The sequence below is a fragment of the Hypanus sabinus genome, chromosome 6 (assembly GCF_030144855.1).
Source record: "Hypanus sabinus isolate sHypSab1 chromosome 6, sHypSab1.hap1, whole genome shotgun sequence".
Lineage (NCBI taxonomy): Eukaryota > Metazoa > Chordata > Chondrichthyes > Myliobatiformes > Dasyatidae > Hypanus > Hypanus sabinus.
In genome coordinates, this window is record NC_082711.1 from 38755941 (window position 1) to 38783488 (window position 27548).

The 27548-nt window shown below is 38.8% G+C and overlaps 1 protein-coding gene across 5 annotated transcripts in view; it reads left to right on the plus strand.

Annotated features, from left to right (window-relative positions):
• pard3aa (par-3 family cell polarity regulator alpha, a) overlaps positions 1 to 27548 on the plus strand; it is an 850778-nt gene that overhangs the window by 510454 nt on the left and 312776 nt on the right. For all 5 annotated transcript variants that reach the window (XM_059971936.1, XM_059971937.1, XM_059971939.1 and 2 more), the window contains 3 exons: positions 426 to 565; positions 8758 to 8886; positions 11117 to 11155. In XM_059971936.1, the coding sequence (XP_059827919.1) occupies positions 426 to 565; positions 8758 to 8886; positions 11117 to 11155 (308 nt within the window). The remainder of the gene's footprint in view (positions 1 to 425; positions 566 to 8757; positions 8887 to 11116; positions 11156 to 27548) is intronic.

Below are 27548 nucleotides of genomic sequence, written 5' to 3' on the forward strand. Positions count from 1 at the left end.
CAGGTTTTGTATTGCAGTGTAACTTGATATTTTACAATTTTGTTGACATTTGTATGGAGTGTAAGAGGAGGCTGCAGCATGCTGTGATCTAAGCCATGTGCCTATGATGTCTAAAAATAAAAGTCAATCTCTTGCAGTGAAACAACACAATAGTATAACCAAACAACTTTCTGCATATGTTCCGAAACTTTATTGAATTTTGCCTGAAGGCTAACAATGTGCTTTGCACTTTCCTTTCATTTAACATATGAAAGACCTGCTACAATGCATAGATTTTATGCATTGTCAAAAATTGTAGGATTTTTTTTCCCAGAGAGAGCTTGAGTTCCTCCATCTGGAATTTATATGTTTATTCTATTATTAATGATCATTCAATCTCCTTTCCAGTAAAACATCAAACTAACATTTCTGTGTTGCTTTGACAGGTCCTGAAGGTCTTGGGTTTAGCATCACATCACGAGATGTCCCTGTCGGTGGTTCAGCACCGATTTATGTGAAAAATATCCTTCCAAAAGGTGCAGCCATCCAAGATGGCAGGTTGAAGGCAGGAGACCGCCTTCTAGAGGTGTGTTGAAACACAAATTCATGAATTGTCAAATTTTACTTTAAAAATGATTGTGTGCCATGAGTGACTTAAGCATGTGCAGCATTCTGTAGATGGAGCGAATGGACAAGAGTCGTGTGTGTAGAGTTGATTATGGTATTGTAGTGTGCATGATTTGGGATTTTTTTTTGCATGATGTATATGTAAGTTATATATGCTCTGTGGCCACTTTATAAGGTAACTCCTCGACATAATAAAGTGTCCACTGAGTGTATGTTAGTGGTCTTCTGCTGCTGTAGCACATCCACCTTAAGGTTTGATGTGCTGTGCGTTCAGAAATACTCTTCTGAACACCACTGTTATAACATGGTTACATAAGTTACTCTTGCCTTCCTGTCAGCTTGAACCAGTCTGGTCATTCATTCTTCAAGGACCTCGTTCATAAACAAGGCATTTTCACCCACAGAACTGGTGCTCAGTGGATGTTATTGTTTTTTTCACTTGTTCCCTTTCAACTCTAAAGACTTGAGCGTGCATGAAAATTCCAGCAGATCAGCAGTTTCTGAGATACTAACACCATCCCATCTGATCTGGCACAAACAATCATTCCGCGATCAGAATCATTTTGGATCACATTTCTTCTCCATTCTGATTGTTTGGTCTGAACAGCAGTTGAATATCTTGGCCATATCTGCATGCTTTCATGCATTGAACTGCTGCCACATGATTAGCCAATCAGATATTTGATTTATTGAGCAGGTGTACTTGGTGTACCTAATAAAGTGGCCATCGGGTGGGTGGGGGTGTGAGAGAGAGAGAATGTGTGTGTGTAACATTAAATTTAACAGAAGCATTGTATTTTGTGCATTATATAATTAGCTGGTAACTTATACAGTTTTGTATTTTTGTTAACTTCTATTCCTCAGCTTTTAAAATAGTTTTATGATTTTTGTTATATACTTATAATAAACCATAGTCATTATGATACATTGAAATATAAACAGCATTCTCATACCTCTACAGTGTAATAAGATCTGTTGAACATAAAGAAGACATGATTGTACTGAAATGTATTTAATAATAGAAAGGGTAAATCTAACTTGTCAGATTGCTGTTTGATGCCAGTGGTTCAAAATATGTTGGAATGATATAACCGAAAAAAAAACCCAGTTATTTCAAACAAACTTTTACTTGGATACCATTGTTCTGAGAAATTGCAGATGAAGCAAGTAGAGCATAACAATTCACTTTACTTGTCTCATGGGGCAACAAAACATTCAGTGAAAAGCGTTGTTTGCATCAGCGGCCAGCTCAATGTGTGTGTAATGCTGGGGGTAGCCCGCACGTGTCGCTGTACTTTTCAGCGCCATCATAACCTTAACCCTAATCGCATGTCTTTGGGATGTTGGATGAAACGGGAGGACCTTTCCTCTCCAAAGCATCCACTTCCTTCCTATAATGGGGCTACTGGAACTCAGTGTGACTTTTCAGGCCAGCACAATGTCATGACTCTTGAGCTCAGTTCTTTGACTAATAAAATCAAGCACACCATTTGTCGTCTTGCCGGCTTAAAATCCTGTACAACACTTTCAGGGAACTTGGGGCTCCAAGATCTCAGTGGGACAGTTTGATAGACCATAAAACATAGGAGCAGAATTGGGCCATCTGGCCCATCGAGTCTGCTCCATCATTCAATCATGGCTGATCCTTTTTTCTATCTCTCCTTAACCCCAGTTCCTGATCTTCTCCCCGTAACCTTTGATGTCATGTCCAATCAAGAACCTATCAATCTCTGTCTTAAGTACACCCAACGACCTGGTCTCCACAGCTCCATAAGACAACGAATTCCACAATTTCACCACCCTCTGGCTAAAGAAATTTTCTCTGCATCTCTGTTTTGAAAGGGCGTCTCTCTTTTCTGAGGCTGTGCCCTCTTGTCCTAGACTCTCCCACCATGGAAGACATCCTTTCAACATCTACTCTGTCTAGATCTTTCAACATTTGAAAGGTTTCAATGAGATCCTTCTCTCCCCTCCCATCCTTCTGAATTCCAGTAAGTACAGACCCAGAGGTGTCAAACATTCCTCGTATAACCCTTTCATACCTGGAACCTCCTCTGGACCCTCTCCAATGCCAGCACATCTTTTCTAAGATGAGGGGCCCAAACCTGTTCACAATACTCAGGTTGAGGCTTCCCCAGTGCCTTATAAAGCCAAAGAATCCCATCCTTGCTGTTGTATTCTAGACCTCTTGACATGAATGCTAACATGACATTTGCCTTCCTCACCACTGACTCAACCTACAAGTTAACCTTCAGGGTGTTCTGCACAAGGAGTCCCAAGTCCCTTTGGATCTTAGATTCATGAATTATTTTCCCTGTTTGGAAAATATTAAGCACATTTATTTCTACTACCAAAGTGCATGACCATGCATTTTCCAACATTGTATTTTGTTTGCCAATTTTTTGCCCATTCTCTTAATCTGTCTAAGTTCTTCTGCATCCTACTTGTTTCCTCAACCCTACCTGCCCCTCCACCAATCTTTGTATCATCTGCAAACTTTGCAACAAAGCTATCTATTCCATCATCCAAATCATTTATATGCAGCATTAAAAGAAGTGGTCCCAACACGGACCCCTGAGGAACACCACTAGTCACCACTAGACAGCCAACCAGAAAAGTATCCTATTACTCCCACTCACTGCCTCCTACCAATCAGCCAATGCTCTATCCATGTTAGTGACTTTCCATGGGCTCTTAACTTGGTAAGCAGGCTCATGTGTGGCACCTTGTCAAAGGCCTTCTAAAAGTCCAAGTATACAACATCCACTGCATCCCCTTTATCGATCCTACTTGTAATCTCCTCAAAGAATTCCAACAAGTTCACCAGGCAAGATTTTCCCTGAAGGAAACCATGCTGACTTTGTACCATCTTGTTCTGTGTCACCAAGTACTCCATCACCTCGTCCTTAACAACTGATTCTAACACCTTCCCAACCACTGAGGTCAGGCCCAACTGGTCTATAATTTCTTTTCTGCTGACTTCCTCCCTTAAAGAGTAGAGTAACATTTGCAATTTTCCTGTCCTCTGGCTATGATAGCATAGCAGCTAACGTACCACTCTTGTAGCAACACGGGGTTCAATGTCACTGCTGTCTGTAAAAAGTTTGTACTTTCTCCCATGGGTTTCTTTGGCTGATCTGGTTTTGCTCCACATTTCAAAGGTGTTCAGGCAGGGTGATGAGTCACGTGAATGTAACTGCAGCATGAGCTCACTGGGCTGGAAGGGCCTGTTACTGTGCTGTATCTCCAAGTAGAAATAAGATCCCTCTGTACATCAGCATTGTTAATGTATTGCCATTTGTAGTATATTGTCTTTTGATCTCCCGAAATACAAACCCCATTTCCAGAAAAGTTGGGATATTTTCCAAAATGCAATAAGAACAAAAATCTGTGATATGTTAATTCACGTGAACCTTTATATAACTGACAAAAGTACAAAGAAAAGATTTTCAGTAGTTTTACTGACCAACTTAATTGTATTTTGTAAATAAACACAAATTTAGAATTTGATGGCTGCAACACTCTCAACAAAAGTTGGGACTGAGTTAAAATAAGATTGAAAAGTGCACAGAATATTCAAGTAACACCGATTTGGAAGACTCCACATTAAGCAGGCTAATTGGTAGCAGGTGAGGTATCATGACTGGGTATAAAAGTAGCGTCCATCAAAGGCTCAGTCTTTGCAAGCAAGAATGGGTCGTGGCTCACCCCTTTGTGCCAAAATTCATGAAAGAATTATTAGTCAGTTCAAAAGAAACATTTCCCAATGCAAGATTGTAGTGAATTTAGGTCTTTCAACATCTACAGTACATAATATTGTGAAAAGATTCAGAGAATTCAGAGACATCTCAGTGCGTAAAGGGCAAGGTTGGAAACCACTGTTGAATGCATGTGATCTTTGAGCCCTCAGGTGGCACTGCCTAAGAAACCGTCATGCTACTGTGACAATTATAGCCACCTGGGCTCGGGAGTACTTCGGAAAGCCATTGTCACTTAACACAGTCCGTCGCTGCATCCAGAAATGCAACTTGAAACTGTATTACACAAGGAGGAAGCCATACATCACTCTATGCAGAAACGCCGGCGAGTTCTCTGGGCCCGAGCTCATCTCAGATGGACGAAAGACTCTGGAACAGTGTGCTGTGGTCAGATGAAACCACATTTCAGCTAGTTTTTGGAAAAAAAAGGGCGTTGAGTTCTCCGTGCCAAAGATCAAAACGACCATCCTGATTGTTATCAGCGAAAGGTGCAAAAGCCAGCATCTGTGATGGTATGGGGGTGCATCAGTGCCCACGGCATGGGTGAGTTGCATGTATGTGAAGGTACTATTGACTCTGAGGCGTATATTAGGATTTTAGAGAGACATATGTTGCCATCAAGGCGACGTCTCTTCCCGGGACGTCCATGCTTATTTCAGCAGGTCAATGCCAGACCACATTCTGCACGGGCTACAACAGAGTGGCTTTGTAGACACAGAGTGTGTGTGCCTGACTGGCCTGCTGCCAGTCCAGATCTATCTCCTATTGAAAATGTATGGCACATCATGAAGAGGAGAATCAGACAACGGAGACCACGGACTGTTGAGCAACTGAAGTCTTATATCAAACAAGAATAGACAAAATTTCCAATTGCAAATCTACTACAATTAGTATCCTCAGTTCCAAAATGATTAAAAAGTGTTATTAAAAGGAAAGGTGATGTAACACAATGGTAAACATGCCTCTGTCCCAAGTTTTGTTGGATGTGTTGCAGCCATCAAATTCTAAATTTGTATATGTTTACAAAATACAATTAAGTTGGTCAACAAAACTGCTGAAAACCTTTTCTTTGTACTTTTGTCAGTTAAATAAAGGTGAATTAACATATCACAGATTTTTGTTTTTATTGCATTTAGGAAAATATCCCAACTTTTCAGGAAATGGGGTTTGTACAACACCTCATACCTGCTGGATTAAACTATATATGCCATTCTCCACCTATATCTGAAACTGATCTATATCTTCTGATACCTTTGCCATTCTTCGATGTTATCCACAACACCACCGATCTTCCTATTCTCTGCAGACTTATTAAAGCTGTTCATCCAGGCCACTTATATACATGACAAATAGCAGAGGTCCGAGTACGGATCCTAGCGGAACACCACTGGTTACAGACCTCAGCCAGGATAAGTTCCATTGACCACTGCCCTCTGTCTTTTGTTGGCTATCTAATTCACTGTGGATCCCAGGTATCTTAGTCTATCGGATGAGCTTCCTGTGGAAGTGCTTGTTAAATGTTGTACTGAATTTTATGTAGACAACGTCCACAGCTTTAGCTTCATCAATCACCTTTGTCATCTCTTCAAACAAGATCAGTAAAGTTAGTAAAACACAATTTGTACTGAACAGTCATTCTGACAGTCCTTAATTAGGCCAAGATTTTCAAAATGCTCATAAATCCCATCCCTCAGAATCTTGTACAGCAACTTATCTACCACTGACCTGAGACTCATTGGTTTATAGGTTCCAGGATTTTCCTCCTTGAATATGGAACAATGTTAGTGACTTGCCAGACCTCCAGAACCTCACCTGTGGCTTGAGAGGACATGAAGATAATTGGTCAAGGCCCCTATCTCACCTCCTGTCGTTCTCTATAAGCTGGTGTATATCCCATCAGATTCTGGGGACTTGTAAAGTACTCATTGAGGACCTCACCCACATCCTCCACCTTCAAGCACGTATTCCCTCCTTTATCCTTGTGTATTTCTACTTTCTGCCTACTTACTCCCTTGTTTTTGATGTCTGGATAGAATCCCTAGGAATTCCCTTTAATCTCACTTGTTAAATACCTTTCAAAGCCCTTCAGGCTTTCCTAATTCCCTCTGGAGATTTTTTTCTGGCTTCTTTATCATTCTAGACAGTTTTTAAGCTTTCTAAACATCAGAATCAGAATCAAGTTTATTATCACTGGCACGTGATGTGAAATTTGTTAACTTAGCAGCAGCAGTTCAATGCAATACATAATCTGGCAGAGAGAAAAAATAATAAATAAACAGGTAAATCAACAATGTTTATGGAATAGATCTTAAAAATGTGCAAAAACAGAAATACGGTATTTTAAAAATAAGTAAGCTTGTGTCCAAGGATTCAGTATCCATTTAGGAATCGGATGGCAGAGGGGAAGAAGCTGTTCCTGAATTGCTGAGTGTGTACCTTCAGGCTTCTGTATCTCCTACCTGACGGTAACAGTGAGAAAAGGGCATTACATAGGTTTCCAATTTTTTTGGACTAAATTCACCACCTCCCTTGGCATCTGCAGTTCTAATACCTTGCTATCCTTGTTCTCCCTTCTTCCTGGAACATATCTGTCCTGTACTCTATGCAGTTTGTCTTTAAAACTCCTCCACATGTCATATGTGAACTTGATCAAAAAAAACAGCTGTTCCCAATCAAGTCCTCCTACTTCCTGTCTAATTTGCCCTGCTCTAGTTCATTAGTTTCTGCAAGGTCGGTACTTATCCTTAAATATAGCTGTCTTAAAATGTAAGGAGTTACAATCACTACTCTTCAACAGTTCAACACTGAAAGCTCAGTTGTCTGGCCAGGCTCATTATCCAACACTAGGTCTAGGATGGTCCTTCCTCAGCTTTAACTATTTGCATATCGATTTAGGAAATGCTCCTGGATGCACCAGATTCTTGCACCGAGGCGGTTCTAGTTTATAGTAAGGAAGTTGAAGTCACCCTCTACTACAGCAACTTTATTGCTTTTACACTTTTCTCTAATTTACTGCTTATTTGTTCCTCAGTATTACGGTGACGATTAGAGAGGGTGTATAGTATAATCCCAGCAGAGTGCTTGCATCTTTCTTATTTTTGAGTAAATACTGTATACTCTCAGTCAAGGAACCATCTATTATGTCCCCTCGGAGTGTAGCTCTGACACTATCCCGAACTAATAGTGTAACATTCTGCCCTCTTTTACCCTTTAAAACACTGAAACCCTGGAACATTAAATATCCATTCCTATCTCACATCCAGTTCTCTGTTATGAGACTCAACATATTTTCATGTGTTGATTCATGCTCTAAATTCATCAGTTTTAACTACAATACTCCCAAGCATGAAAGTGCGCACACTTTATGCCCATTACCTTGTTCCTGCCTGTTCTTACCAGTCAAGACATCTACCTTCCTCTCAATCTCTCCGTATGCTGACCTCAGGCTGCCAACTAGTTTAAATCCTTCTGAGTAACACTCAGTATATAATTTGGCTGTAACAGCTTATTTTAATTACCAGCAGTTTTCTAATTGCAATGAAAAATAGTGCTTTTGAGTTGTATGGCATAGAAACTGGCCTTCCAGACCATCATATCTATGTCAGCCATAATGCTCATCTATACCTATCCCACTTTTCTGCCTTATTTCCATGTTCCTTTAGACCATTTTCATTACAGTGTCTGTGCAGATACCTCATAATGTTGAAAATGGACCCAACTTGTAGAAGCAGGGACATAAATGCAGCACAGAAACTGACCTTTCGGGCCATCTAGTCCATGCCAAATCATTTAATCAGCCTACTCCCATCTATCCAATCTCACCTTATAAGTCAAGTTCTCCAATCCAATATCCATTCACTGCTTATAACTCAAATTGTCCAGTCCAGTGTTGTGGACTAGTAAGTGATTTCATTGAGGGTAGTGACTTTTTTTTGTAGTTATTACAAGTTAAAGAGTATGTAGTCCTGTTTATTTCCCCATTTTTGCAAAGTAAGAACTGTGTTGTCTCCACCTGACAGGTTATAGTTATGTGTCACATAAATACAATATTTTAATGATTGAATGAATAATGAACTGTGAATGAACTGTTGAGCGGTTTAGTGTAGTCAACACAGGAGGAGTTCACAGATACTGGAGTGTCCAATCATGCCTGAGCCTGTTGAGTTTCCAGCTAATCGATGTATGATGCTTGGATAACAGGTTGTTAATGAAATGTGTATTGAAGTAGAAATGTGGGAATTGAAGGCTTAGTGTTATGTCCTTCTCCCATTTTAGTTCTCTATATATTTTAAAATTTAAAAAAGCGCAGAATTTATGACCTATGGGAAACAAATAGAGTGATTCTGTGTCCATGAAAAAAAGTGTGGTTGTTTACTGGCTTGTGTAATTTCAGGTAAATGGTGTTGATTTAACGGGAAAAATACAAGAGGAAGTGGTGACCCTGCTGAGGAATACGAAGATGGGTGGTAGTGTCAATCTACTAGTCCTCCGGCAAGAAGAAACCTTTCTCCCTCGAGAGCTGGTGAGTAGAACACCTGGTTGCTTGGAGAAATGCCAAAATATATGGGTGCTTTTGTTCTGTCCTTTTGCTCTTGCCATTTGATTGGACCCAGACATTGAGGATGGGTAGGCTAGGCAGATCTCGTTCTCTTTCTAACTGACTTCAGCATCTTTTGTGTCTTCATATTCTTGAAATCATAATGTTTAAGTGGTTGCTAAGTTGCTGTTTGATCACTGTGTGCCTGCAAACTTGTGGTAATGGTTGATTTTGGACTTTCAAGTACATGACAACAATTGGGGATGTAAACTTTTGCTTCTAGTGACAAATTCTAATCTGGATCAAGGTTTTAACTTGTTGCAGTCATTGTTAAATTTGTAGGGCTGAGTTTTTGCCAATGCTGTGGCATTGACCAAGCAATACTTCAGGTACCCACACGATCCATAATTGTTGTCATGGTAAACCTCTTGGAAACCAACTGTTTCCTGGTAGGCTTGCTAATTAAAGGGTGGTCTGATAGTGTTATATAGTGAAATTAACCATTGCACTCAGACAGTAAATGAAACCCACAAACTCACCCATAACAGAGACTTGGTTGAGACAGTGACAGGAATGGATGTTTAATATTCCAGGGATTTCATGTTTTAAAGGGCAAAAAAGAGTGAAGTGTAGCAGTATTAATCAGGGACAAGATCACAGCTGCTCTCAGAAGGAATATAATGGAGGGCTCATCCACTGAGAATGTATGGGTAGAACTCAAAAATAAGAAACTTGCAATTACTCTGATGAGATTGTATTAAAGACCTTCTCCAGTAGGCACTATATATAATATTGAAGATCAGATACGTAGAGTAAAAACACTGATCATCTTGGAGAGCCTCTTTATCTTGAAAAGGAATTAAACTTAGCCTAATTGTACTGGAGTTTGCAGTTGGTGGAAAGAAGTTGTAATGCTCTTTCACAGCCCTCACTCTGCAGTCCTGTTTCAACAGAAGGGATATGATAACACGTGCCTCAGATTCGTGCTTCCCTCTTTCTCCTACAGTGGATGAAGGATTTGCCTTTCAGAATCTCAAATCCTCTTGCTGATAACTAACCCCCCCCTCCCCCACTACCACCCTCCTTGTGTGTTGCAGTTTCCTGCTGCTGCAAATCACTCCAACCTGCAGCATAACTGGGAGCCAGTGAAACTTCCCATGAGATCCGAGATCATGCATCCCCATCATAGCTGGAATTGAACCTGGTTCTTTAGCACTGAAATTCCTGAGCTGTCACACTGAGAATGCACTTGTTTGCTCAGCTTTTATTGTCTGTTGTATTTTTCTTGTTAAATAATCTAAAAATTGTCAATTTATTTTCTATTTACAATATTTTGTGTCCATCATATAATTTATTATTTTGATATATATCTTTCATTTATCTCTATCAAAATTCCTTATAACCTTTTGACGATTCTCAAGGTATCATTTAATTTTACCTTAGATGATGGGTTTTTAATTTGGTTGCAAAGTGATGAGCTTCCTCATGTTAAATGAAAACTAGCAATTTAATTCTGCAAGTTTTTTAAAAATCCTGTATTTTTAAGTGAAAGGGAGGAAAGATTAATCTTTTACAGACTTTGTTTTTGAAGCTGTTTTGGGGAGATGAGGGTAGAAATGTTTCTCATCCTCACTGCATTCTGAATCAGTTTACCCTTGTAGGATTCGACACAGTTGTTTGCCGAGCGGAAATGAATCAAGGTGTTAGATATTTGACTCAGATAATCCAAATCTGAAAAATCTGAAAATTCCCTTGACAAAATAATTTTGATTTCTTTGAAGTCAAGTTCAGTTCCTGGTGACATATCTGATCTAGATAACAATAAATTGTTCATAAGTCAATTAAAAATTTTAAGGACGCAATTACAAATGCAGTTTTAATAGAAACCAAATAACCAATATGCAAGCGCAATTCATTAAAATTTTTCTAATTCTTTTGAAAGAAATAGGTATCTCATAAAATCTGTAAGGACATTTTGATGTCTGCTCAACACACATTGCCCTTCAAGTGAGTGGAAAAGAGATTTTAAAATATTGAAGGGTCTTGGATTTATTTTCAGCGCCTTTAGTAATTGATCATAGCTGTAAAACAAAGTATTCAAGGGCATCTTTCACATTCAAACACAGGTTGCCTTTGTTACTTTGTTCATCTTTGTAGCACACATGTTAGTGCCTCTTACACCATGTGTTTTATTCTTTGTTATCTCCACTTCCAGAAAAAAGAATCAAGTCAGATGCAGGGACCAAGTGACTTGGTAAGAGTTCTGTGTTTTTAGCCACACAAACTGGTGGGAACATCTGACGCTGAAGCAGAAAATCACTTTTGCAGATGTGCATTCTGAATGTTCTTTTCTGAAGTGTAGTCTCAATTTCTTACAGATTTTAGCAGCTTGAATGAAATGGAACAACTTAGGAACTATTTAGCATTCCTCGTTAGAAATGTGTTTTTCCATGTTTGACTACAATAATCTCTATCAGATCACACATAAGAGTGCTAACAAAAGTTGCAAGAAGATTATTTTAGTTAAAGCACATTTTTTCAAGACATCAGTGGTGCACGCTGCTGTGTAACTTGAACTTAAATTAATGATTATTATAACGCTTTGTATTGAATTGAATTGAATTTTGGTTTAATGTCATTTAGAAACCACAACTCAAATGTAGTTAAAAATCGAAACAACGTTCCTCCAGAATGATATCACAAAAGCACACGACAAAACAGACTACACCAGAAAATCCATATGACGTTTGGCAATCCCCAAATCCAGAGTCCGGAGAGGCTGCTGTGTATTAAATATCACGCTACCATCTTAGTGCGTTCCCCGGAAAGGAGCTCCAAAATCCACCAGACAAAACAAGACTACCCAGATACACCAAGTCAGGAGACCAACTCTACCACCCAACAAACCAAAAAGTAAAGCTACAAAACCTACACAAAACCACATAGTTACAACAGTGCAAACAATAGCATAATTGATAAAAAAAAACAGACCATGGGCACGGTAAAAATAGTACAAAGATGTTAAAAGACTATAAGTTCGAAAGAAACCACCACACATGTATGTCTGTAGGTCTTGAGAGAGAGAGGGAGAAGTAATTTTTCAGGTATTTTTGATTTGATGTTTTCAGGCTGTCTATCATGGTGATAACACAGTGATCTGAAAAATAATTCCGCAGTTTGTGTGGTATTTGTGTAATATATAGTCATTCAATTGAGGCACATTTAAGAGGCTTATTTAAATAACTGTTTTGTAAATTCCATTTTGTATGATGCCTTCTTTGTTTGAAACTTGGTTTCTAATTGCTTCTAGGTGCTTAGTTTGCAAAATATGTCTTCAGTTATTTTCTTCCAGAGTACAATAAATCAGCTGGTGCATGAAAATGGAGAAAGGAGCGGCAACCATTCTAAAATGTTAAATAGTTTATTTCCCTCCCCCCAACCAAATGGTCCATTAGTTGAGTAAAAATTGTACTGCATTAGGTGTTCAGTCATATTGACGGGAAGGAGTATTCGATTCTGTGGGTAGTACTTACTTGTGTTGTCACCGAAATATTTGCTGAATTAGAAAATCTATTCAATATTTCCTCTTTTGATCTAGGTATAGTCCGTTATAATTTTTAATGAAAACAAAATTGTGATATGCCAAACCAATATTTACTTTTCATTGTAGTTTTTATTTCAGTAAGTCATGGTTTCTTTTAATCAGAAGCCACTTGGTTAGTTAAGCAAGATGGATATAAATTCATATGTAAATAAACTATTTTACCATATTTATTGCAAAAACTGATTGGTGTTTTATGACTCTCCGCTTGCTCGTTCGTTGTCTCTATCTCACCTGCAAGCCAACCACTCAGAGCACAGCTAGCAATGGGTACAATGTTTTGGATATCCCAACATTGTAATGGCAAGGAAGTGTTTCCTTCATGCAGCGTTCAATTCTGGAAAGCTGTATCAGGTCAGTTGAGTTGCCATAGAAGTGGGAAGAACCTCTGTCTTTGAATTAGCATTAAATGTCAATGAGCTGAGAACGTGGCAGAAGACCAAATTTGAAAGTCATAGTTACACAGGGGTATAGTACATTTGATTGCTTAGTCAGGTAAGCATAAAAGCTGCGTATGCACTGAGTTTCTCTATAGCATTGTTGGCCTGTGGTTTTGGTGTTTGACCTGTGACCTGAGCTCCAAGCTTGCCTGAAGAGAAAGGCAAAGAATTTTTGAGTTTGAAAGGCTTTGATGTATAGAGTGATATGTGTGTCCTTGAAGATATCCCATTGAAAGTTAACATTCAACAACCCTTAAAGAAGTCATATAGTATGTTGTTAGATAATTAGTGTAAATGGGTAGCAATGGCCTTGCCCCAGTTATATAGAGGCCTGGAGTGTATATTGGTATATCCCTTCCAAAAGAGGAATAAGCTTTGGTGAGAGTGCAGCAAAGATACTTCAGATTGATTGCTGGTAAGATTGCTTCCTTGTCTGAGGAGGAATTGTGCAGCTTATTTGAAATTTAGAAAAATGACGGTGATCTCATCGGAAAATCTTACATTCTTATGGGTAAATGAGAGTTGAAGATTTCTCTAATATAGAGGCACTCTTTCAAAGTAAGGCTTTTCAGGACTGAAAATGGAAGAAAACTTTTTCCCCAGTAGTTAGTAAATCTTTACAAAATGATACCAAAGAGGGCCTCAGAGGCTCAGCCACTCTGTATATACAAGACAGAGATGAAGAGATTTTTGGATATGAAGGGAATGAATGAATGAATATGAGATTATTGGAAAAAATACTTGCTCCCATACCAAGAGATTAGCCATGATCTTATCGAATGGCAGACACAAATGTCTTCTCCTTATCTGCTGCTTTGTTCTTGTCTCCTTTTGACAATAAGAGCTGAAGGTGACTACTACAGTCTCTTGTGAATCACTGAAAATATTTTATACAGCATCTAGTCAGACTTTTATACATAAATAGTAAAGGTTTTCTTGCTTTATCTTAAGCTGCTGAATTCCAAAATACACACATGCCTGCTTGATGTAATCTTCATATTGACTTCTTCATCCCTGCACTGAAAGGAAATATAACATTAAAAAATTGCATAAAGCATTGGTAGAGGGTTCACCTGGGCCCCCACTTGAATAGTTTCTAAATTCAGTGAGACCAATTGACTCTTGTGTTTATTATCTGAAAGGGGATGGTTTGGGAAAAGTACAGGTGCAGTGAGACCTGAGTGTTCTTGTACACAAAGCATCGAAACTAAACAGTTAGGAAGGCAAATGGTATGTTGCACTTCATTGCTGGAACATTTGAGTACAGAAACAAGATTGTCCTGCTACAGCTCTACAAGGCTATCTGGATGTTTGTATCCCACTGGGGTCTCCATATTCATTCAAGTATTATTAGGAAGGCACAAATCATGATTACTCACTGTCAGCTCTGAGCACAAGAAATGTGTTGCATGTGTCACTTAATAAATAAGTGCCTTATGTAATTTTATGACTTGGATGAGAAGTTAGGTGGTTTTCAGATGACATGAGTTATAGATTGCAAAGAATTTTGTTTGATGGTACATCAGGGTATCAACTGGAAAGTTGAGCAGAGCACTGCAAAAGGAATTTAATCCAGGTAGGTGCGAGGTAATGAACTTTGGATGTTTAAAGTTAGTTGGCCATACAGAATAAATAGTGACTTTAGGTCTGTTAGTGTGCAGAAACATTTTAGGGTGCAAGTCTGGAGCTCCAAGGAAGTGCCAACATGTATGGATTAAGTAGTGAAAAGGGCATTTGGTATGCTTGCCTTCATACACTGAAAGATTGAGTGGAGAAGTTGAGACATCAGGTTACAGTTGGAAAAAAATAGTGGTTTTGCTTCACTTGGTAATTTTATTGTTCTGCTCACCACACTGCAGGAAGGAATTGGTTGGAATAGATAGAATGCAGAAGAGATTTGCCTGATTATTGCCTGGAATTATAAGAACTGATTGGGTTCATTCTCGATGACCTTTATAAAATGATGATGGAAATAGTTGGACAAATCTTCTAGGATTTGGGAGTCTCAAGCGACAGGGAATAAGATTCAGGTAAGAGGGGAAAAATTTAAAAGTGGCTGATGAGTGAGGTAAATATCTGAAAAAAGCTGCTAGAATGAATAGTAGATATAAATACAATTATAAGGCTTAGAATACATTTAGTACAGTATTTAGAGATGAAAGGCGTAATGTGATATGGGCCTAAAGCAGGCCAGTGGGATTATCATGGATGGTCATTATGGTTGGCACAGGCAAGTTGTCCAAACGGACCTTTTACAATGCTCTATAATTCAATGTATCACCTTTTAATCAGTAGCAGAATGACAATAATCATAGAACAGATTTTTCATGGAAAGGCATGGCAATGTATTTTTCATCTCATTTCTCTCATCAACATTTTCTTCACTTAATGCTGCCAAGCCTCTACTTTCTATTTCTGTTGTCAGTTCTGACCAAGTGTTTCAGACCAAAATCCTGGCCCTGTTTCATTTTTCGCAGATGCTTGACATGCTGAAAGTGAAATAGAAAAAATATCTTCTGCAAGTCCGTAGCTCACAGTAAGCGGCAACAGAAGTAGGCAGAGTGGCAAAGAATGTGTATGGCGTATTTGCTTTCATCAGTTGAGGCATTAAGTATAAAAATGTACAAACCTTGAGCTTGGCCACATTTGGAGAATTGCGTATAGTTCTGATCACAATACTACGGGAAATGTGTGGAGACTTTGGAAAGAGTGCAGAAGTGATTCAACAAGATGTTGCCTGGATTGGACAGAAATAACTGGAATGAAAGAGTGGACAAACTTGGATTCTTTTTGCTGGACCACCATTTGTTTACTTAATAGAAATATATAAAATTATGAGGCACAGATAGGGTAGGCAAGTGGAAATGTCAAGTATCAGAGGTTTAAGGTAAGAGGAAGTTTTGAAGTAGATTTGTGAAGCCATACTTTTTTTGCACACAGGGCAGTAGGCACCTGGAATGTGATGTCAGGAGAGGTGACAGAAGCAGATAAGATAGCAATGTTTCGACAGACACATAAGCAGGCAAGCAATAGAAAGTTACAGACCACACATCACGGTCAGCACAGATCTGGAAGGCTAAAAGGTCAGTTCTACATTATGTGGCGATGCTGTCAAGGATAGTGGTTTGAGTTTCACTTGTTGGAGATTGTCATTGTGTGTAATCTTTCTCCTGCAAATGTTACATGCCACTAAGCAGCCCATACCTAAATATTTTTCAGGTTTCACTGCATGCAAGAGGGGTTTTCTAATTGAATTCACACATGACCCTGCTCAGTGATTATTGCATAGATATATGTTACTTATGCAAACACTGCCCCAGTTTACCATGTAGCCTCGTCACTGTCAGGTATTGGAGAATATTGAACTCTTTGCCATGTACAAATTGGCAAAGAGTGAGGGCAAAGCAGAAGAAAATAACAACTCTTGTTTAAAATAATACAAAGAGTGCCTTTCAGACTTCTAGATGAGAATGCTTAAGCATTGAGCACGAAGGCCTGGAAGGTTATAGCCCCTAAATACATCAGGTGCTTACACGATGAAGATGAATAGATTGCTGCAGTGGGCTTTACAAATTGTACATGGCATGCAGAGTTTCTGAAAATATCAACACAATAAATTTTGAAAAGAGAAGACTCTTCTTGACCTACATTATCAATTGATTTTAGTTTAGTTGAGCAGGGTAGATATATCAATACCAAAGTGTAGCAACTGAATATAATCTCTCACGGATCTGCTTATTCCACTCGCATGTGATTGATGCCATAGCAGAGTGGAAGAGGTAAATTTGAAGCTATACTGTAGCTCCAACATTGGACTTTGATGCCCCCAATGTATTGTACTGCAGGAAATTGATATCATATCCAGTTCTGTAGAAACATTTCCAAGTCATCCAAAGTATTTACAGTGGTAATTTCAACATACTGAATATTAACTTTATTCTTTAAATAATTGTGCTAAGAATTTATTCGGGCAATAATTTCTGATGGAATGGAAGTCATTGCAGTAGGAGCTTGGATTTATTTTTGTGCAGTGGTCTTGCTCCACTTAAGGTTTAATGATCAGAAATTTTTGATAAGAAATTTTGAAGTAAAGTTTATATAAAACTCTGCTGCTTGAATACAAAAAGGAAAATAACCTGGCTTGGGAATTTTAAGAAGTTGTAACATAATCTCACATGTTCAATGGTTCCATTTAATATTAAAGGAAGTATACATATACAACCTGAAATTCTTACTCTTTGCAGCCAACCATGAAAATAGATGATAACCCCCAAGAATAAATGACAAAAAAAAATCAGAACCCCAGTGTCCCTGTCCCCCTCCCCACTTATTTCAGCAGGAAGCATATAACTTCCAAAGGTGTCAAATAGGCTCCATTTACCATCCTGTATAGAAAGCATTTCTGAAAAATATGTTTTTTCATAACCTCTTTGTATTAGGATGCATTAAGTAAAGTATATCAAAATGGGAAAGCTGCTCGAGAATGGAAAGTTAAGAGACCTCTGACCTCTTATTACAGAAACTCGTAGCATGAAAGTAGAAAATGATGAGGCAATCGCATTGATGTGTGACACCAAAATGGTTCAGCTGCAGCAACTTAAAACAAACTGTTCTTACCACATTGTGGCAGCATTGAAAAGAATACCATTTCAGCCAGGCACAATTGATATGTATTGCTGATTCAGAAAGATGGAGCATGTGGAAATGCTCAGGCTTCTATGTTTTAAACTGAAGTTCATAGGAAAGGAAATATGGTTATCATATGCTTTGGCAGTTTGTCTTTGACGCTGGTGTGCAAGTTTCTTTTTTTGTTTTGCATCCCATGTGAAATGAACCAAGATGCCATGGTAACCAGTAGTTGTTGGTGCAATTTGTCGAGAAGTTTCTGTACTTTCAAGCTGTTTCAGAAAAATGCTAAAATGGACCTTACACCCTGCGTCATTCTGACTTCGCAGTTTATTGTTTACCTGCACTGTAGCTGTTACACTTCATTTTGTGTTGTTTTGTATTACCTTGTTCTACCTCCTGCACTGTGATTTGATCTGTATGAACAGTATGCAAGACGAGCATTTCCCTGTATCTTAGTACATTGACAGTAATAAACCAACTGCAATTCCAGATGGTATAAAGCACATCTGTGGAGACACCTTTGCAGAATTAGAACGGCTGATTGAAATTGACTTGGAATGCTGCAGTATGCTGCTGATGTAAGATCTGGCAGTCACCTGAACTCTTTCTTTACATCTCATTCCCTGTATTTTTTTTCTGAATCCAACAAATTAAAAGGTGGCTTTGAGTTTTGAAGTGTTTGCAAGGCACAGTGAAAGAAGTTGAGAAGCTTCCCACAGGCCATCACTTCAAATGTATATCTAAATCTTTTACTTCTGAGCGCACTTTTCCTATATTTGTAGCTGTGATGAAGTTTCGCTTGCATTTAGTTTCAAGCTATAAAATCAAAGATAGATTTAGAATTTCTGCAAACACGAGGAAATCTGCAGATGCTGGAAATTCAAGCAACAAACACAAAATGCTGGTGGAACACAGCAGGTCAGGCAGCATCTATAGGAAGAAGCACTGTCGATGTTTTAGGCCGAGACCCTTCGTGAGAGAGACAGAGCTTCTTCTGATAGATGCTGCCTGGCCTGCTGTGTTCCACAGCATTTTGTGTGTGTTGTTTAGAATTTCTGTTTGCTTTAATTGAAATATTTTAGTTTGTGAAATTGAGACTTGTCCAGTGTTCATTACCATTAGGACTAATTCAAATTGTAGCCTGCACAATTGTTCTGATCTACAGTACCATTTTTTATTTCTCTGTTGTTAGTTTCCATGCTTAATATTTCTCCAGAATGAATGGAATCCTTGTAAAGTATGGTGCCACAGAAGGATCAGCCCTTGTGCAAATTGCTATCTGTTATTTGACAGCATAGTCAATGCAGGCAGGTTATTTGTGATTCTGGAGTAAGGAAAATAAAAACCATGACAGCGCTCGTTCCTATGTTATAGTGAGCAGTTTTGAATGTTCTTTTACTGAGCATCTCTGTTTGTGCTTGCTGAGATTAATTGCTGTACTTTTATCCTTCTTCCAAATAAAATGTGCATATCCAGTTATCAATTAATCCAAATAATTCTTCATAACCAACTAAACTGAATCTTTAATTAACAATTAATCCAAATAATTCTTCATAAACAATATAAACTTAAAATTGATTTGCGTTAGGTATATTGTAATCTTCCAGGAGATCTACTTCTCTTTCATTTTGTCTGTTTCATAAAACTTGGGGAAATTTCAAACAGAAATTCCCTTGATAATTTTTTCTTTCTCCTTTGAACTTGCTCTACACTCTCTTGTGTAAGTTAAATTAAAAAGAAAATTATTTTAGAGAAGCAGTAGATATGAAGAGAAATGGATAAAAATCCTTGCCAATGTATAAAGAAGCAAGTTTGATAAAGGGGGAGAGAAAGGACTGTAAATAAATTGTGCAAAAAGAGATCAGTGCAGAGAAAATCAAAGCCTTGTGCATGCTGCAGATTTAAATGTTCTTTTACTGATCTTCAGTCAAAACTGTTATGCTACCTTGTTGATCAGATCTTGCTTCGACTTGGATAAATGTGGAATTATTCATCAGGGTAACAGCACAGTCCTCTTAAAATTGCACATTGCATGTAACAGCACTAAAAGGGGTTAAGAAGATCTCTCCATGGTTATGATGATCTCTATTATAGTTCACAGCTCTCTGAAGCTTTACCACCAATGCAGATGACCACTGTCTAAGTACCTCTCCTATGCTTATGGCAATGTTATGGTATAAAATCAAGTGCACCGTTTTGCTCTTGTTCTTGACTTTGCTAAGACACCGTTAGAATTCTTTTGAAGTAGAGCTTGTTGAGTTGTTTTGAGGAAGAGTGAAGTAAGTACATGTCAATCATGAAGTTATGGATTTTGGTTAAGTTTATTTTTGTATTGGTAATGGTTTACAATGACATCTAGATGCCCAATTTTGGGTTGTAAGAGTTTTCTAAAGTCTGTCTAATTAGTACCAAACCACAGTGGGAAGTTTGTGCAGAGTGGAGATGAGTGTTTTTGTCAGAGTTGTGTTTGGATAGATAAATCTGCAAAAGAGAGACCTGGGAGAACAAGGAAATACTTTGTTGTGTCACCAATCTGAGATCCAGCTAAGTCAGTGGAGGTGATGGATGACCTCAGCAGGTCATATAACATGCGTTGGTGCTTGGCCAAATGGTTAAGGCATTCGTCTACTGATCTGAAGGTCACTAGTTTGAGTCTTGGCTGAGGCTGCGTGTGTGTCCTTGAGCAAGGCACTTAACCACACATTGCTCTGCAACGACACCGATGCCAAGCTGTATGGGTCCTAATGCCCTTCCCTTGAATAACATTGGTGACGTGGAGAGTGAAGACTTGCAGCTTGGGTCAACTGCTGGTCTTCCATAACACGAAACCTTGCCTAGGCCTGCACCCTGGAAACTTTCCAAGGCGCAAATCCATGGTCTATTGTGACTAAAGGAGGCCTACATATAGCATCCATGAAAAGGAATAAACAGTTGCATTTCAGGCTGAGGCCTTTCGGTATTCCTGGGGCCTTTGATTAAGCAGCCAGCATAAGAAGTTGTGGTACTGCTGAATGGACATAGAGCCCTAACACAACATATATTTTGTATGGTTTAATATTCAGTGGTTATCAATGGGACAGTTTGTAGCTGTGAATGGCTGATCAGTGGTAAATCCAAAAGAGGTTTCTTAGCTCATCTTTGCTTCAATTTTATGAGTCTCTAATCAATATTGAGAACTACACTCTACTTGTTAACCGCTTTACTGCCATCCGTATGGGGTCAACACTTTCTGTGCGATAGGATTTAGCTTGGGAATCCGGCACATTGGTTAAACCTGGTTGGTGGACCATGTTTAGCACTGACTTTGACGTGTTGGAGTTCAGTGCCAGGAACTGGTTGTATCTTTGCTCTGTTTTAACACAGCAGCCATTATGTAACTCGATGTCTTGCTGAACCATTTCGGAATGTAGCCAAGAGACCAGCACTGCTGCAAGTTTGCGTCATGTGCAGGGCGGCTGGTTAAAGAATGAAGTTTGGTCTGCTGGATGGTGTTTGAGAAACAGGTGGATTTTTATGAAAATTTGGTAGTTCAGTAGTCATAATTACAAAGATGCTATTGTTTAAATTGCAGATTATTTTTAACTGACTTTATATCCTACCACTGGGCAGATTGAAATTCCTGCCTCTCGGTTGTTGGTGCATGACTGTGGGTTACTAACATGGTAATTTAGTGACTTGCTGCCTGCCTGCATGGTTCTAAGATATTATAAATGGAATGATCTTTTTCAGAGACATTTAAATTACATTCCACAGTTTTCCTGATAAGCATATGAACGGATTAGATTGTCATCTTTTCACTAGTGTGGGTGCCAGATTTCAGTAAACTAAATGGTTTGTTGCCTCAATGGAATGTGTAGTTGTAAGATATAATGGAACAACCAAAAGAATGAATGTTGCATTACCTTACTTTGGAAATAATGTGTTACTTTGCAAAGAAGTATGGAAATATACATCTGCCCTACAAATATTAATTGGTAGCATGAAGCAAGAGTATATGTTTGTGGGTGGGGGGTCTCACTGAGCTACATCATGCTTTTGTGTAATTTGGCAGAGTAGGTGTTCTGGGTTGGAGGGCAAATAAATGGATCATTGTCTCAAAATATGGAATTAATCTTTAATGAGCAGAAATTAGTTCACCCAGGAAGTAGTCAGCCTTTCAGATTCTCTGCCCAAAAGGATTGTAGTTGCTTAGTGGTTGCGTAAGTTGATGGGATAGATTAAGTGATATTGAGGCAAAAGATCAACAGCAACTTTGTTAAAATGATAGAGCAATGATAAGTGGCCTGATGGCCTCTCATGCTTTGATTTCTTACCTTCAAGTTCATTGTCATGAGAATACATGCCCAAGAAATAAATGCCATGAAATTAGCTTTTGCAGTAGCAGCTTTGTACATTAGAGCCATAAATTATATTAAATTAAACGCAAGGGGTTTGCAAATGTAAAATGCTGGAGGACCTGAGCAAGTCAGGGAACAGCGATAGAGAGAAATAAACAGTCAACATTTTGGGCAAAGGCACTTCATCAGGACTAAAAGAGCAGGGGGCAGAAGTCCAAATGAGAAGGTGGGAGGAGAGTAAGTCGTACAATCTGGCAGGTGATAGGTGAGGGAGAAGGAGGGTCGGAGGTGATGGGTGAGAGAGATAAAGGGCTGAAGGAGAAGGAATCTGATTGAAGAGGACAGTGGACCATGGAGGAAAGGGAAGGAGGGCCATCAGAGGGTGGAAATGGGCAGGTGAAGAGAAGGGAAAAAGAGAAAAGGGAGAGGAGGGAGTCTTTACCAGAAGTTAGGGAAATTGAGAAATGTCATCAGGTGGGAGGTTACCCAGAAAGAATTTGAGGTGTTACTCTTTCAACGTGAGTATGGCTTCATTGTGGTAATAGAGGAGGCCTTGGACAGATGCGTCGGAATGGAAAGTCGAATTAAAATGAATGCCCACAGGGAGATACTGCTGTTTGTGGTGGTTAGACCGAAGGTTCTCAATGACGTGGTCCACAGTCAATTTTGGGTCTCAGTGAGACAGAGGAGACCGCATCGAGAGCATTAGCTGACCCCACCAGACTCCCAGGTGAAGTGTCGCCTTGCCTGGAAGAACTGTTTGGGGCCCTGAATGGTGGTGAGAGAGGAGGTGTAGGGGCAGGTGTAGCTCTTGTCATACTTACAATAAGTGCCGGCTGGGAGATCACTAGGGAGGGTTAAGTGGACAAGGGAGTTAAGTGAAGAATGATCACTGTGGAAAGCAGAGACTTGGGAAGAGGGGAAGATGTGCTAAGTGCTAGGATCCTGTTGTAGATGGTGGAAGTTATTGAAAATAATGTGCAGGAAACAAAACTGCCAAGAGGATCACTGGAGTCTCCCTCTTCCCTACTTGTGACATTTACTGGGAGCATTGCAGATGAAGAGCCTAAACAGTGTTGAGAATCCTTACCACCCATCCCACAGTCTCTTTTACCCATTATGTCAGGAAGGAGGTACAAAACCATCAGGACCTGGTCTGGCAGATTGGCTAACAGCTTCATCCCTCAGTCTGAGACTAATGAATACCTTTTCACCAGCACGGTCTCATCACTCAGACAGCCAGCTGTTTATTGTTTACCTGCTGCACACTACATGCATTTTGAATTATATTTTTGAACTTAGGGTAATATTTTAGTATATGTGCTGTGTGTGATATGTTTTGTGAGTGCACTGTGGTCTGGGAGAACATTGTCTTGTTTGGTTGTTGTATGTACAGTCAGATGATAGTAAATTTGAAAACCAAGGCTTGTGGGGTGGTTGATAAGGGTAAGGGTTACCTCAGCAGGAGGATGGAGTGAGGGCAGATGTGTAGAAAATGGAGCTGATATGGGTGAGGGCAGCATTGATGTTGGTGGAAGAAGAACCCCATTCTTTAAAAAAGAACATCTCAGATGTTTTAGAATGGAATCCCTCATGCTGAGAACATTTATTGCAGAGATGGAGGAAGTGAGAAAAAGGATTATTAGTTTTACAAGTGACAGACTGGTAAGAATTAAAGTCAGTCAGTTGATAAAGAACAAGGTTTCTCTTCCACCACCATCAGTGCCTGAAATGTTGACCGTTTAGTCCCCTCCATAACTGACTTGGTGAGTTCCTCCATCATTTTGTGTGTGTTACTTACAATTAAATTAACATAAAATTATGCTGTCTGTTTGCTGAAGCAACAAAAGCTAATTTCTCTTTGCCTTTATCTCATGATTCTGCATGTTCTTCTGCTTCAAATATTTTAACTGGTTTTTCCAATCTCTTGTGGAAAAGCAGTCAGCACTCCAAAAGACGACTTAAATAATTTCTTCTAATCCATTGCCTGATCTGTTTACAAGCAATTTTAAGGTGATAAATCCCTTACTTTGAATAAGCAACCGGGAATAATAGTCAATCCTTTTTTGCCTCACTGAAAATTTTCTTTTTATAAGCTTTTCCCTAATCCCCCTTTGTTCTGGGAAGAAAAATAAACATCCTAAAAGCTGAGCTTTTACTTTCTTATTCCTTAATGTACTTTATTTTGTAGGAAAGTCTTATTTTTGTGTACTTTATAATTCTCTTTGAAAATTTGGTGATCTGGTTTTATGAGGGATGGGCAATAAATTTGCATCTTATAAATAATTTCTAACAAGTTTGTACACCAGCATGCCCACAGAAATTTCACAGATAATTTGAAGTTTCTAGTCAGGCTTTGGAATTATAATTACAACTTTTAATCTTCCCACTAGTGAAAATGGATTTAACCCCTTTATAGTTCAGACTCTTGGCAAAGATTGATCCATTTCTAGCCATGCTATGTGAATCTGTCATCTCAATGTGATGTTATCCATTCATTTACTCTTGTGGTAGGATTGCATTTAGAATTCAAATGTTTTACGTTCCATCTCCAGCTGTGACTGACTTGATCAAATCTGCTGCATGCTCCACACATTAAGCATAGTTGTGCTGATATTTGATTGAGTTGCTTGATCAGAACTGCCTCATGAAAACAGAACTTCCCATATAAGAAAGTACAAAAAATGTTGGTGCGATCTGATCCATTATTCAGAGTGCATGTTGCCCCCTCCGTTGCGTTGTGGTGTATGGCAATGCCGCTTGCACAGATCCCTTCTTGCTGAAATGAAGCTGAAATTAATGCTGTGTTTAATTTTTGTCATAATTTTACTAAGGGGAATGATGGATTGCAAGAAGAAAATCTTTATCAGTATTATGCTTACTGAGTCATTTCCAAATGTATATATTCTGAAGAAAGAAGTACATTTAAAATGGTATCTGGCAGCATTCATTTTTAAATTTTATTTTTAAATCCAACTTCCATTGTGAAAAGCAATGTTGTTTAAAAGAAACCTAACACATGAATGCTCATTTCAGAGTTTTCCAGCTGGAACAATACAAGTCATTCTCCTGTCCCATTTACTATACATGGCCATCTGTATTTCTTTTGCATCTACCCCAGTTGCATTTGTATTTTTCTCTTGAGACAGAAAAAGATATTTTCTGATCTCCACGTTGTGTCCATTTTCAACTTTGGAGGTTTAATTATTGTGTTTGTACGTGTTTCAAGTTTTGACTTGATCTCTTTAACCACTGGATTTATTCCAAGTTTCAGCCTCCTGCACTGTCAGTTGCAGATTTTTCACCATTCATCTTAAACTGATGGTGTCTTATCAACCATAGCCTCTTGTCATGGAAACTGGCTAAGATTTTCAGATTGGTTAAGGAGGCTCATTCTTCTGTAAATGGTGAAACATACGAGTTCAGTCTTCTTAAAGCTAAGTTAATTTATTCCCTACTTAGTGCTTTTTTTCTAAGACACGAGTAAGTATTTGTAAATATTTCAAAAGGAAACAACCTTAATAGCAACTTGAATCTTGCCTGAGGTAGCCACATCATCATAATTCAGCTTCTGTAGTAGACATTCTCATGCCAACAGTTCTGAAATGACTTATATTGACCATACGTGCATGATCCATCTTAAGCTCCATCGTACCATGTCTGTCATACCAGTCTGAAGGCCCTTAGCTTCTTCCTTGAACCAGTTAAAGATTAACATTGTTTATCACATGTACATTGAAACATATAGTGAAATGCGTTGTTTGCATCAAATCAAACCAACTAAGATTGTGGTGGGTAGTTTGCAAGTGCCACAGTGCTTCTGATGCTAACATAGCATGCCTGTAACTCACTACTACCAAGTCTTTGGAATGTTGGAAGAAACCAAAGCACCTAGAGGAAACCCATGTGTTTACAGAAAGAACATATCTGACTCTTTCCTTCCATCCTGATTCTCTCTTATCATACCACAAACATCCATTACGAATCAAGAGACTTTTGTAGCCATTTTGATGATACATCCTCCCATCCTGTATTTATTTTTAATTTAGAGATACAGCACGGAACAGACCCTTCCAGCTCAACAAACCGCAGCACCCACAACCCACCTATTCAACCCTAGCCTAATCACAGGACAATTTACCTACAGAGTGCTGCGTCTTTGGACTGTGGGGGGAAACCCACATGCACACGGGAATAACGTGCATCCTTCCTTACAGAGGGTGCCTGAATTGCACTCTGAATTCCGATGCCCGGAGATGAATAACCTTGTGCAAACTGCTGTGCTAGCTTGGTACCCATATATCCTGTAAGGTCTCTGAGTTGCTCTGCCTCCTTTTTATTTGCTCCAATGATGAGTTTTCACTCAGGTTTCTCCTGTGACATCTTTCTTCTTTCTGAACTGTTGTTTTCCTTTTACCAAGGTGGACAGAGCCCTTCATTGCATTTCATCCATTTCCCATGCCTCTCTGATCTCAATCCTCACCTTCATGAAGGAGATCATTTTCATTCTGTACATTCCTTAACCTACTTCTGCAGCTTTAAATTAACGTAATTTCTCTCTTTCCCATTTCTGACAGTGAGGTCTTCACTCTGAAAGAGAGGTTGCCTCATCTGAATGTTCTCAGCAATTTCTGTTTTGTTGCAAAGTTCAGGGCTTTTGTATCTGCATCATTTAGGCAGGTACTCATTCCTGAGGTGAGGGGTGTGCTGTAGGTATCATTCATTTAAAGCTGTCCTGAGGGCATTAATTCACCCTGGTAGTGTGGGATTGAAGAGTTATAGAATATCAATACACCATATCCGAAGGGCATTAGTGAATCAGGTTTCACAGTCATTACACAACTTATTGAATTCACATTCACAATAAATTGAAATGGGATTAAACTAGTTATACAATTGCATTAGGGATGTGTGGAGCAATGGGCAAGAAACCACTAAAGCAGCAAAATAATCTGTGAGATTTTAAAATTCAGACTCATGCTACTCTTTTGCTTTTCTTGACTCCTGTTTCCATTCAGCTGAATTGGATTTATCAATAAGATTGCCCTGATCTCCAGTTTGAAATTCTGAAATTGCTGGCACCTCGAATTGTGTTAATTTTTTCTGATGCACAGACAGTGAGATTTTTCTTCCCCTGTCAATAATGTGTTAAGGAAGTTACTTTGTGCACGATTACAGCCTCTACATAGTTCAGTCTCATCTTTATGAAGTTATTTTCTTTGATTTGATATCAGATTACACATAGGTGGAGAATTGAATGTCGTTGTTTAAAGTTGCTTAATTTAATGAATAAATCCATTTCATCTGTATTAAATCTGCACTAAGTACTACTCAAACATCAAGGCATGTTCTTCATTGAAAAAGAAAATTAAAGAGTAAAGCATTCTGGTATGCTGTCCAGATGTATTGATTCTGGGAAGATTGTAACTTTGAAAAAGACTTTTCACCAAAACTTGGTGTTTTACATGACCTTTGCAATTCCAAGTGCATCTTGAGAACTATTTTCCAATTATATATGAAACGGAGATGGCACACATCAACAGAGCCTGAGTTACACAGCAGTTTCAGCGACATTGTTGACCATCCTTTCTCTTTCTTTGCTCACACCTTTCTTGCACAAACCAGCCATCTATTAGTTAT